The sequence below is a fragment of the Heloderma suspectum genome, chromosome 5 (assembly GCF_057233095.1).
Source record: "Heloderma suspectum isolate Gila_16-S chromosome 5, 16-S_ref, whole genome shotgun sequence".
NCBI lineage: Eukaryota > Metazoa > Chordata > Lepidosauria > Squamata > Helodermatidae > Heloderma > Heloderma suspectum.
Genome location: NC_139462.1, coordinates 163,561,738 through 163,574,587, shown reverse-complemented (window position 1 = coordinate 163,574,587; position 12,850 = coordinate 163,561,738). Strand labels below are relative to the sequence as shown.

General features: G+C 40.9%; 1 protein-coding gene across 2 annotated transcripts in view; it reads left to right on the top strand.

The window, feature by feature from the left end:
• DNAJC13 (DnaJ heat shock protein family (Hsp40) member C13) overlaps window positions 1–12,850 on the top strand; it is a 77,756-nt gene that overhangs the window by 47,518 nt on the left and 17,388 nt on the right. For both annotated transcript variants that reach the window (XM_084858165.1, XM_084858164.1), the window contains 13 exons: window positions 645–748; window positions 836–995; window positions 2,447–2,509; window positions 5,003–5,104; window positions 5,935–6,039; window positions 7,408–7,610; window positions 8,701–8,785; window positions 9,010–9,164; window positions 10,125–10,170; window positions 10,718–10,872; window positions 11,082–11,283; window positions 11,607–11,722; window positions 12,713–12,791. In XM_084858165.1, the coding sequence (XP_084714291.1) occupies window positions 645–748; window positions 836–995; window positions 2,447–2,509; window positions 5,003–5,104; window positions 5,935–6,039; window positions 7,408–7,610; window positions 8,701–8,785; window positions 9,010–9,164; window positions 10,125–10,170; window positions 10,718–10,872; window positions 11,082–11,283; window positions 11,607–11,722; window positions 12,713–12,791 (1,575 nt within the window). The remainder of the gene's footprint in view (window positions 1–644; window positions 749–835; window positions 996–2,446; window positions 2,510–5,002; window positions 5,105–5,934; window positions 6,040–7,407; window positions 7,611–8,700; window positions 8,786–9,009; window positions 9,165–10,124; window positions 10,171–10,717; window positions 10,873–11,081; window positions 11,284–11,606; window positions 11,723–12,712; window positions 12,792–12,850) is intronic.

Below are 12,850 nucleotides of genomic sequence, written 5' to 3'. Positions count from 1 at the left end.
CTTAAGTGTTCATAGGTTTGCAGTCCCAGTCAGTTAATGGGAAATGAGAATAATAGTTCTAAAGGGGGAAAAGCATACTTTGTTTTAGTGATGCACGTATGTATCGTAGGAAGCATCATTATGTAAGATCTCTCCCCATTCTCCTTTTACATATGAGGGTATGCTCTTCCAGATGGCGCTTGTCATCTGCACTCAGTTACCGGATTCACACAATCACTGTGACTTAAATAAACCTTGGTGGGTTGCACTGTGTGCCAGGTGGGTTTTGAATATTCAAGCTGAGACCACGGCTTGTTGTGTTGTCTGACCCTGGCAGGGATGGGTTGTGCAAGGGTTAAACAACCTCCGCATCACTCATGGCCTGTTTTAGGGTTATGCGAGAGTTGTTTAACCGTGGCACAACCCACCCCCACTGGGTTCAGACGACACAACAAGCTGCAGTTGCAGTTTGAATATTTAAAATGGCTGTCCATATACGCTGTAGCCCACTGAGACTTAAATAAGCCACAGTGGGCTGTTTGGTCATGCAAACAGGTCCATTATAAGATGTTCCTTTGTTCTAAAACGTCATCATTCAAATGTCATGTTTCCCACTTAGTGATACGAGAAACTTCTGTTTTATCTTTTTTTTTCTTCTGCACAAGGTGAAGTATGAGTGCCTGTCAGAGGAAATAAAAATTGGGGATTATTACTTGAGATTGCTGTTGGAAGAAGATGAAAGTGAAGAAAGTGGAGCAATAAAAAAATCGTGAGTTGCTCTTATCCTAGCATTTCCTTGGATTTTTATATCTAATCCGTGTCATAAAACCGTCTGTTCTACTTTTTCTTCCCACAGGTATGAATTTTTCAATGAATTGTACCATCGTTTCTTGCTCACCCCGAAAATAAACATGAAATGCCTCTGTTTGCAAGCCCTGGCCATTGTTTATGGAAGATGCTATGAGGAGATAGGCCCATTTGGTGACACTAAATATATTGTAGGGATGTTGGAAAGGGTAAGTGTCTTCCTGAACTACTGAACTTAATGCAGTCAAATTAAGTTCAAGATCATCTCCTAAGTTCCTTTAGTGTAGATGTTACTAGATCAGTCTGCTGTAGTATTTGTTTCTACATCACTGAAGGCACAATCGTATGCATGTTTAGACAGAAAAGAGTCCTGCAACTCCTAGCATTCCTCAACCAGCAGTGTTGGGGAGTTGTAGGACTTTTTTCTGTCTAAACATGCATAGGATTGCACCATAAGCCATCTAAACAAGCATGTCTGATCATCACAAATTGTAGAACAACCTTCCTCAACCTGGTGCCCTCCAGGTATTTTGGACTACAACTCTCAGAATTCCTGACCATTAACCATGTCGGCTAGGGCTGATGGGAGTTGAACTCCAAGACATTAGGGGGGCACTAGGTTGGGAAAGGCTGCTGTAGAAGATATAGACACCTATTAAAACAATTAAGAGTGCAATCCTATTGAGATAGTCGGCAGCCTCCAAAGTCGGAGGCTGCTGAGTATCCAATGGAGGGAGGCTGTAGCATGGAAGTAATCCTCACCTTCATGCTCCGGCCGCCCTGCATTTTTGGCTAGACAGCCAATTTTGGCTGTCTAGCCATGGCTTCTGGGAGGGGGACGGAAGGAGGCTGCATGACACATAGGAAGCTGCGTAAAGTGGCTTCCGCAGTCCCCTCCCTAACCTTTTCAGGACCACCCCTTTGGTCGCTTCTGCTCTTCCTTTCCCAGCATGGAGATGTAGCCAGCGCAGAGAGAACCATGCTGACTCCGTGGGGGAGGGGGCAGGGAGTGTAGTTTCTGGGAACTGTGTTCGGAGCCCTGGTCCAGCCTTGGTTCCTAGAAACCAAAAAAGTCCTATGACCCTCTAGACAGTGTCTAGTGGCCATAGGATTGCTCCCTAATATATATAAATGATACAGAAGCTGTACTAAAATGACAGCAAACTTCCCCGGTCATAATAACATTGCTATCAATGGAATATAACATTTAATAACATTTATGAATTGAAACGCCCACGTTGATCAGTTTTTGAGAGGTGTTTACTACACTTCTAGCTAGCATATGAGACTTATAAGCAGGGAAATAAGGAAGCTAAAATGGAGAAGTACATTTTGGAGGACACCTCTCATGGTTATTTCGTAAATGAGATCTGGATTCAGCTCTAGATCTGTTTTTGCTTTAATAGAGCCACATTTTACTATGTTATTGCTCAAGTTACTTTCTAGCACTTGTAGGGTAACAATATATGAATCTTTTAATTTTTTACTATATTTACACACAAAATTTGGGGATTACATGATAATTGTGTCTAGTTGTGATTATAGGATAAGTGTGTCTGTAGGCTGTTAGGTTAATCTCTAAAAAAATTAAAGCTGTTATAATGGATAGCACATTTCTCACAATTTCCTATTTAAAATAGTTCTTTGTACTTTTCTGTAGTGCACTGATAGAGTTGAACGGGACCGACTGATTCTGTTCCTTAACAAGCTGATTCTTAACAAGGTGAGCAACCTTAAATTGCAAGCCATTGGAATTGTCAAGTTCTGAAATTCTGCAGTTTTAATGCAATTTCATTCTATGAATAGCAGTTGTTATGGCAGTTTGGGATGATCATAAAAACACATTTTCTCCGAACAGCTCTAATAAAGACTAATTCATTTAATTCATTTTAATGATAGGGATAGAATTAGAGATATTGCAGTTTGGATTAACAATGACATTATTAGATGTAATACAGAGGGCACATTGTATGTTTTTTGATGAGGTTAGGCAAAATCTGGCAGAGTTATCCCACAATGTATTCAGTTTTTGCAGCTGAGGAGTTTGTTGAGAAGACCTCAGGCAAAGTAGAATAAGAGTGGATTTTTCACCCTTTGGATCCCTAATATTGAACAGAAGAAACTGTAAAGGTCTTACCCCACATATTTATTTGTTATTATTAGGGCTGTGCACTGCTTCCAATCCACATTCCAAGCCGAAGCAGGGTGATTCAGCCCGAATCAGTCTGGATCTGAAGCGGGTCAGATCGATCCAAATCACTTTGGACTGATCCAGGTGCCCCCCTGGATGCGCCCTTCCTTACCCAACCTGTTGTGAGCGTCCGCAGCTGTCAGCCTCTTCAAGGGAGTCGCTATTTTCTTTTAAAATGGCGACTTGTCTATTTCCATATAACAAATATTGTGTAACTGGCAGCTGCGAGGCAGTTAGCCTGTAATGCTGTGTAGATGATTGCCTTACGGCTGCCATTTACACAACATTTGATATATGGAAATAAACAAGTTGACATTTTAAAAGAAAATGGCAACTCCCTTGTAGGGGCTGTTGGCTGCGGGAACTCACAACAGGTCTGGGTAAGGAGCAGAGGGGTCACACAGCAATTTGGATGTCTGTATCTTGCTTCAGATTGGCCTCCGAAGTGAGTTGGGGGGTCCATGCACAGCCCTAGTTATTATTAATGCTAGTTGAACAGAAAGGTTTAGAGCCAGATGAGAGGGAGTACTGGGCTGTTCAGTATCAACCCAGGTGTGGCAAAATACTTTCACAAAGTGATCAGCTTTTTCTGCATGTGTTAATAGAAAAGAAAATTATTATAACATTCTTTACCGATGGTATATGTCTCATTGATTAAGTTGAATTTATCTGAATGAAAAAACAATGAGCTGATTCTATTCATGGTGGAAATTGTCCAATTATCATTTTGGGGGGATGAAAATACCATCTCTAATCTCATAACTCAATGTACTTTACCTCTAGAACCATAACAGTTTCTAAATTAGGGCCTATTAACAATCAAGAAGACTCAAAGGATATTGTTGAGTTGGAAAAAGGGCAGAAAAGGGCAACTAAAAAGATCAAGTAGCTGGAGAAAAGGAAAGGTTACAACATCTGGGACTGTTTAGTTTAGAAACAAAGCAAATAAGGGGAGTACAAAATTATATATGGTGTGGAGAAAGTGGATAGGGAGACATTTTTCTTCCTCTTAATGCTAGAGCCCTGGGTCATCCCATGAAGCTGATTGGTGGGAGATTCAGGACAGATAAAAGGAAGTGCTTCTTCACTGAGTGCATAGTTAAACTATGGAATTCGCTACCACAAGATGTAATGATGGCCACCAATTTGGATGGCTTTTAAGGGGTATTAGAACCATTCATGGAGGATAAGGCTATCAATGGCTACTAGTCTTGATGGCTATACGCTACCTCCACTATCAGAGGCAGTATGCCAATGTACACCAGTTGCTGGGGAACATGGGTGGAAGGATGCTGTTGCACTCATGTCCTACTTGTGGGTTTCCTGTGAGCAGCTGGTTGGCTACTGTGTGAACAGAATGCTGGACTAGATGGACCCTTGGCCTGATCCAGCATGTCTCTTCCTATAGTCTTCAAAGAAAACTCATGTGGAATTACTATTTTTATTAATATTAACAAAAGATACAATAAAAAAGAACATTTAGAATTGGGAAGCTATATGGTAGTGGCCGCCAATCTATTGTATGCAAAATAGTGGAAGCAAATAAAAGTACCAAAGTTAAATGAACAGGTTATTAAAATGTGGGAGTATACAGTCATGGTAAAATTGAAAAATCATATAGGACTAGAGCTATATTTGTTTATTAATACATTGAAACTATGCATACAATTCTGTAATCAGAACACTTTATTTCCTAGTTTGCTTCACTGTTTTAAACTAATGTAAGAAAAAATAATTTGTGACATACTATAGAATTAAGCCAGAAAGAAAAAATGAGATTCTCAGACATAAAGTGACATAAATTGTTTTATGCCTTATGAATTACAAATGGTGGATTCTGTTTTGTTAAATGGTTAAAATGCAAATAGTGTAATGTGCTTGTAATCATAACTAACTAAATGTTATTTATTTTTATTTATTTAAAATTATCTTTAAACTACCTTTAAGGGTAAAAACCCTCTCAAAGTGCTTGTAGCAGCAACAACAAAAATTACCTGTTGTGAAAGTGTTTTACTTTTCTTACAGAAAAATGTCAAAGAGCTCATGGATTCAAATGGCATCAGAATCCTTGTGGATCTCCTCACTCTAGCCCATCTTCACACAAGCAGGGCAACCGTACCACTGCAAGTATGAGACTTCTAGTTTCTTACCCTTCAGTGTATACAGTTCAGAAGTGATCTATTAAAATATTTGTCCCTCATATCTAAAAGCTACATAGTCACGTTGGAATTATATGAAATAAACTTCAAATTGAGCCACTTCAAAGTTGGAGGTATGGACCCAGTTTGCACATAATGGTGGCAAATTGTGGGTTAATTAACCCAGATTAATGTGCCCAGTGTGTGCCGAGCACATTCCCTGGCCATTTTGAACATTCAACCTCCAATTGGGCATCTGAACCCAGGCAGGTTACTTGTGGGTTAAACAATGCACAGTTAACCTACAATTAGTAGTTAGGTTAACTGTGGGTTGTTTAACTGACGAATAACCTATAGTGTCCAGCTTCTGGCATCACACAGTAACCCCTGATCAGACGTTGAATATTCAAAACGGCTGTGGAATGTACCTGGCATGCACTGTGGCAAACCGTGGGTTAATTAATATTAATTTACCCACAGATATTAATTAACCCACAGTTTGCCACCATTACATGTGAATGGGCCCATTGTGTACATCGTTCGTTTTTCTAACTATGCCCTAATCGTGTGTGCCTACTGGCTAGCTGATTCAAAGTACGTTTCTTGTAGCATTCATCTGCCCTTCCCTGTGTGGCAAAATGACACTCTTTGGGCCAAACTCTGCAGATGTTGCCAAGTTCTAGACACGCGCAAGTTTGCTTGCAAGGGATTACAGTTTCCATCTAAGAGATAACTCCTTAACGTTCAACTTGGAAAAAAAATCTGTATTTCTCTGCTGTTTAATGTAACGATCAAGTTTGTTTTGGCCTTCTTTTCAAGAGCAATGTAATTGAAGCCGCACCTGATATGAAGAGAGAGAGTGAAAAAGAGTGGTATTTTGGCAATGCAGACAAAGAGAGGAGTGGCCCTTACAGCTTTAACGAGGTAACATTCAAGGAATTGCATCTTTGATTTGAAGGCAGTTAAAAACAAAGCACAAGGCATTAGAGCACGTCTACGTTAACACTTTTTTTTTAAGGAGAGGATGGACAGGTAATGTGTCTGCATCCCCCACCTGTGTGCCCAGGAGCTTCAGCCTATACAGTTGATAGGCGTGATCTCAAGACCAGCATATGTTATGAGTTCTGCATGGCTGGCCTTCTGTGGTTTTGGTTTCCCTGTGGATATGACCGTGAGAACATGGGAAGCTGCCTTATAATGTGTCAGGCCATTGGTCCATCTAGTCCAGATTGTTGACAGTGACTGAGTTTGGACGATCGCAAGGGTAAAAGACGCCGTTGTGGCTTCTCCCCCTGCACATGCTTTGCGCACAACTGGCATTTGCATAATTACCTGCAGTGCAGTGGGGGGTACCGTGTTGTCTGAACCTGGTGTGCGGCGCAGCGGGGATGGCTTTGTACCCTCCCTGCAACCCACAACGTGCAGTAGAGGTTGTGGGGTGGGTTCGAAGCCAGCCGCACCGCATTCTGGGTTTGGACGATGCAGCAACCCCCACTGCATTGTGGGTAATTATGCAGATGCCAGTTGCATGTGGGTGGGGGCAGAGGGAGAAACCAAGAAGGCTTCTTTTACCCCCACGATTGTGCAAACCCGGGCATTGACTGGTAGCCCCTTCTCCAGGGTTTCAGGCAGGAGTTTTTCCAGCCGTACCTGGAGATGCTGGGATCTTCTGCATGCAAACCAGGTGGTCTACCACTGAGCTATGGCCCTCCCCCAGAGTGGGAGAGTGACTTCTCCATTTCTTATTCCCTTTGCTTGGGCATGAGAAACTTCTAGAACTAGACAGAGGTTGGCTGACCAGGAGGCATGCCCAGTCAGTTTTTTCTTGGAGTAAGTGGGTGTTTCGCTTTCATCCTGATTGGTTACTATATTTGTACTTGGGAAATTTAATTTTCCCTAGGTTGGAGTCACTAGTCACTCTGCGATGACTGCTTATTTTGGTGTGTCCTGATGCTATGAGACTTGGATCAGTTGCTTGAGTCATTTGGTGCTGTTTGCACTGCAGGGATCTTCCCCTTGTGACACACTGGTTGTGGATCTCATCCTTCTTGCTTGGATAAGAGACCCTTAGATTTGCTCATATAAATAAATAAATAAATAAATAAATAAATAAAAATTCTGTTTGACTGTTTCTAGGATGCATTGTTTTTAAGTGTGTGGTTATGTAAGTATTTGTATGGAATAGAAATGCTTAAAAGTGTGCATGATTTCTTTAGTCCAACTTGTCAAAAAAAAATATCCCTGTTGTTCATGATTATTTTCTTTCACTATGGTAATCACCTTCTAACTTAGATGCAAGAACTGTGGACCAAAGGGAACCTGACGTCAAAAACGCGTTGCTGGGCGCAGGGCATGGATGGATGGCGCCCCCTGCAGGTTATACCTCAGCTGAAGTGGTGTCTACTTGCCACTGGTCAGGCTGTGCTGAATGAGACTGATCTTGCTACACTTATTCTCAACATGCTTGTCACAATGTGTAGCTATTTTCCCAGTAGGTAAGGAATCTGGATTCCCCTTAGTCAATTATTTTCTCTAACAGAATGACATTGTGCACAGATCTTTATCTAGATAGTAAATTGGTGCAGCCTTCATATAAGGACAGACAGAAACCTGTTCATAAAACCATTTCAGGAAAATATAGCCCATCCCTCAATACTGAAAGTCGGGAAGGGGGTCCAAAATCTGAAGTGAGGGGGCCAGTATTTTTCTTAATGATTACCTGATGTAACAATTTAAACAGTTAGACAAATGGGCACCTGAAACTGCAAATGGTATGTTAAACTTGGTTGAGAATTCTGATGACTATAGAACAAAACAAATTTGAAAAACATTTAGAGTAAAAGGAGATCCCCATGTCAGCTTAGGCAGATATACGAACCACACCCTTATCTGGACAGAGATAGCCTAGCTACAGTTAAATAAACTCTACAGTTAGATAAACTCTTGTCTGGATTACTGCAATGTGTTATACGTGGGGCTGCCTTTGAAAATGGTCCAGAAACTTCAGCTGGTCCAAAACAGGACAGTGAGATTATTAACGGAGACTGGCCAATGTGATCGTATTATGCCAGTACTTTTCCAGCTGCATTGGCTGCCAGTCCATGTCTGGACATGATTCAAGTATCTGGTATTAACATTCAGAGCCCTAAACAGCTTGGGGCCAGGTTATCTGAAGGATCGTCTCTTCCCATATGTACCTGCCCATACCCTAAGATCATCTTCAGAGGTCTTTCTCTGGGAGCCCCTGCCAGAGGTGGGTGGCTACCAGGAAGAGGGCCTTTTCTGCTGTGGCACCCCAGCTGTGGAATGAGCTCCCTAGAAAGGTTCACCTGGTGCCTATGTTGTACTCCTTTTGACACCAGGTGAAGACCTTTTTATTTTCCCAGCATTGCTGCAAGGTTTTATTCTTGTTGTACTTTTATATTGTAGTCTTAAGCTTTTATATTTTATATTGTTTTATGCTGTACGTTGTGGTTTTAATTGTTGTGAACCGCCCAGAGAGCTTTGGCTATTGGGTGGCATAGAAAATAAATAAATAAATGTATATACTATACACACTGATTAGGAAAACATCTTTCATTTTAGAGATCAGGATAATGCCATTATAAGACCTTTACCCAGAGTGAAGAGGCTTCTTTCCGATAGCACCTGCCTTCCCCATATCATTCAGGTAAGTGAATCTGCCAGGTGATCTTCAAGAACTAGATTGACTGCTTCCTCTTCAACATAGAATCATAGGGTTGGAAGGGGCCTACAAGACCACTGAGTCCATGTTTTGCACTCTTTTTTAATCCTGGAGATTTTGGGTTTAACTGGGTGGCAGAGCAGCAGTTCAGCTATGAAATAAACAGTTTAAACAATATTAGTTTAAACAATATTTTATTTGTATTGCAGCTGTTGCTGACTTTTGACCCTATTCTTGTTGAGAAAGTTGCCATATTGCTTTTCTACATCATGCAAGACAACCCACAGCTACCTCGTCTTTACCTCAGCGGAGTATTCTTCTTCATTATGATGTACACTGGTTCCAATGTACTCCCTGTTGCAAGGTGAAAACAAAAAGCATGTTCAGCATCTTTTCTGTATTTACTTGTAATATAAATTTGGCAGCAGGGTTGCTAGGGGTTAGAATAGGACCAAGATTTCTGGGGTGATTGGAGAGTCAAAAGTGATCTGGTACCAAGATCGCTGTTTGCTGAGAAAACAAACCCGGAAATGATTGTCCTCCAAGCTTCTCCTGGTGCCGAGATCACTTTTTGCTGAGAAAAAAATGCAATAAGTAGCCTAAAGCCATCAGCCAAGGTAAGAGATCATGCTTGCAGTGGCATTTTAGTGGTCACACACTGGCTGTTTGTCCTGTAGCCTCTCCCCCTTTCCCATTCCTGGGCCACTGGTCTCATCCTGGGGGCAGATATTGTTATAATGTGTAGAAAAGTAGAGCTCAGACACTTTCAGTCCCCTCTTGGCCAGAGAAAGAGGCTAGCTTGAGGTGGAAGCTGTGTGAGTGCATGTGTGCCCCCTGTCCCTGCAGCCAACACCAGATAGGGCCCTTGGGGCCATAATGGTTGTGCACTCCTGATTTATATAGTGTGTTAATGCTAGCTAACCCCATATGCATTGATGTAGCATTTATTTCTGATGTATTTTGGCTTAAAACTCTTCCTTATGGAGCCTGGCTACATTGTGTAATGGTGGTAGTGAGGGGCAGGAGGAGGAAGAGGAGGTCCATAAAGGATGTGACACTAGACTGCTGGTGATAGCCCAAGGATTAGAGATGTAACAAGGAGCACTTGAATTACTCAGGTACATTAACCTGTATGCCAAGCGCATGCCATTGAACTAAAAACATTTACTTAACTAAGGGTGCAATCCTACGTATGTTTAGACAAAGAAAAGTCCTACAACTCCCAGCATTCCCCAGCCAGCCAGGCTGTTTGGGGAATGCAGGACTCTTTTCCTGTCTAAATATGCATAGGATTGCACCCTAAATATGTTAACTTACCTTCTAGGTTTTTGAAGTATACACATTCAAAACAGGCTTTCAAGGCTGAGGAGGTAAGTGGCACTTACTAGTACAAAACAAACTTGTAATATTTTTATCAAAATTTCTGCTTGGTGCTCTTGTTTGCTAGAGTTAGCCTATAAAGCAACCTCTTTACAGCCATTTGATAAAACAATATTTAGAGAGAGCTTTGTTCTTCAGTCTAACATAATTAGAAATAAACCGCTAATTTTAGTTTTGATAGTGTTTAGATATGCTTTTAAACATAAAATGGGTTGTGTGTTTTACTGTGTTGTTGGTAGTGGAGGAAATCTGGAGAGTAATTTTGTGTGCTTAAATATTTGAAATCCCAAGTATAGGCTGCAATCCTATACACATTTACTTAGGAATAAGTCCCATTGAATCCTGTACACGCTTACCTAGCAGTAAGTCCAGTTGAACTTACATCTGATAAGACATGTACAAGATTGTGCTGTAACCGTGGGAAAAGTTAATAACTCAGCTATCAGAAAAGAAGCAACACCATATTATATAAACAAAGATGCTTTTTTGCTAAGATGCACATACTTAGGACTTGGATGGTTGCTTTTTTCTCTTTAGACAAAAGGACAAGATATCGTTCAGAGAAGCATTCTTGGACATATCCTACCAGAAGCTATGGTGTGCTACTTAGAAAACTATGAACCAGAAAAATTTTCTGAAATTTTTTTGGGCGAATTTGATACTCCAGAAGCTATTTGGAGCAATGAAATGAGGTGACTAATCTGTACACTTTCTGTAAAATGAGTGATTTATTTTACTTTGTTGGTATGTATTTCCTGATGCAACTTTCTGGCTACAATTCAACTATCAGATGTCATTGTGGCTTGCCACACATAACTGGATTTAATAATCTGGTGAATGAATTAGTATCTGGAAGAATTTTAGTATTTATTTGCTTGAAGAAGCCTTTTGCAATTCACAGGCGTCTTATGATCGAGAAGATAGCTGCTCATCTTGCTGACTTCACTCCTCGCCTTCAAAGTAATACAAGAGCACTTTACCAGTACTGCCCCATACCAATTATCAACTATCCTCAACTGGAGAATGAGCTGTTTTGTAACATTTATTACCTCAGGCATCTTTGTGATAAGCTTCGGTTTCCTGACTGGCCAATTAAAGATCCTGTAAGTTAAACTTATTGTATTCTTCCCAGTTTCTAAGACAGCACAATTGAGAAATAAATGGGGTATGTCAAGAATCGTGAGAGCTGTGATTGCTTGGCTTGCATGCTATGTATACTATAGTCTTAACAGGCCTGATTTAAACGTATGCCGTTTAAAAACTGAAATTAAGTTTAAATTTCACATCATTTTTTCAAATTTGCTTGAGATAAGAAATGCAGGTTTTCTAATGAAGCTAGATGTCTGAGTAATACCAGCTCTCACTTTTTTTTCTCTGGGAGAGCCAAAAATGACTCTAGAACTCATTAGGACTTTTCTGTACCCAGGTTAAACTCTTAAAAGATACCCTAGAAGCTTGGAAGAAGGAGGTGGAGAAGAAAGCACCTACCATGTCAATAGATGATGCTTATGATGTCCTCCATCTTCCAAAGGGACAAGGACAGTAAGTTATAAGTTCTTTATTACAACTGAAGATGACATTTTAAAATGAAGGCATCTTATTCACTTACATTGGTTCATACCTAGTTCACCTCTGATTAGCTTCCAAAGCTTGAAGAATTGCTAACACAGTATTGCCAGATGATGGTTTGGCATAATCAGACTGAAATAGTTCACACTGATCCTGCTACAATGCAGAAGGGCCAGGGCTCTATTGTGAATAGAGTCTCTGGTGTATGTGTTGGAAGTTCCCATCTCAAGTTGCACTGGTTACCAGTTGTTTTCTGGGCCAAATTCAAGGTGTTGGTTTTGGCCTTTAAAACTCTATGTGGTTCCAGCCCAGCCTATCTTAAGCAGTGCCTCCAGCAACCCCAGACAGGTCACTCAACAAGATTAGCCTCGGATGGCCTTCTCTCTGTCCCATCAGCCAGGACAGCTAGGCTGATGAGGACAAGGGAGAGGGCCTTCTCTGTGGTGGCCCCCACTCTGTGGAACTCCCTCCTTAGGGAACTCCGCCATGCCCCCTCTTTAATGAGCTTCTGCCGCGCATTAAAAACGTGGTTGTTCAGGCAGGCATTTGGGGTGGGTTAGGGTATTTTTTATGATGTTTTTAATGTAGAATTTTATTGTTTTAACTGTTTTATTGTTGTACATTGCCCAGAGTGGCTGGGTGACCAGCCAGATGGGTGATTGATTGATTGATTGATTGAATAAATAAATAAATAAATAAATCCTATTAAAATTGTGCCATAACTGCTGCTGTCTGTGTTCAACGTTTAAGTAAGAAACAGACCTATGTGCTCTGCATAGTTGCTGTAAAAATGCAGTTAACTCATCAAAACCCCCAATGCTGCCTCTAAAATCTGCAATTCAAAATTTCTGTTGCCGGAGTTCAAAGTATTTATTATTGTACAATCAGCGAGAATACATTTTTCCTGGACTGAATGACAGAAAATTGAATCCTAGCTAAGCAAATTCTTTCTGAACCTGACAGGCATGATGAAAGCAAAATCAGGAAAGCTTATTTCAGACTGGCTCAGAAATACCATCCTGACAAGAATCTCGAAGGTCGAGTAAGTGCTATATATTACATATGTGCTATGCCTATAGGATGTGTCTTGCCCAGATCCAG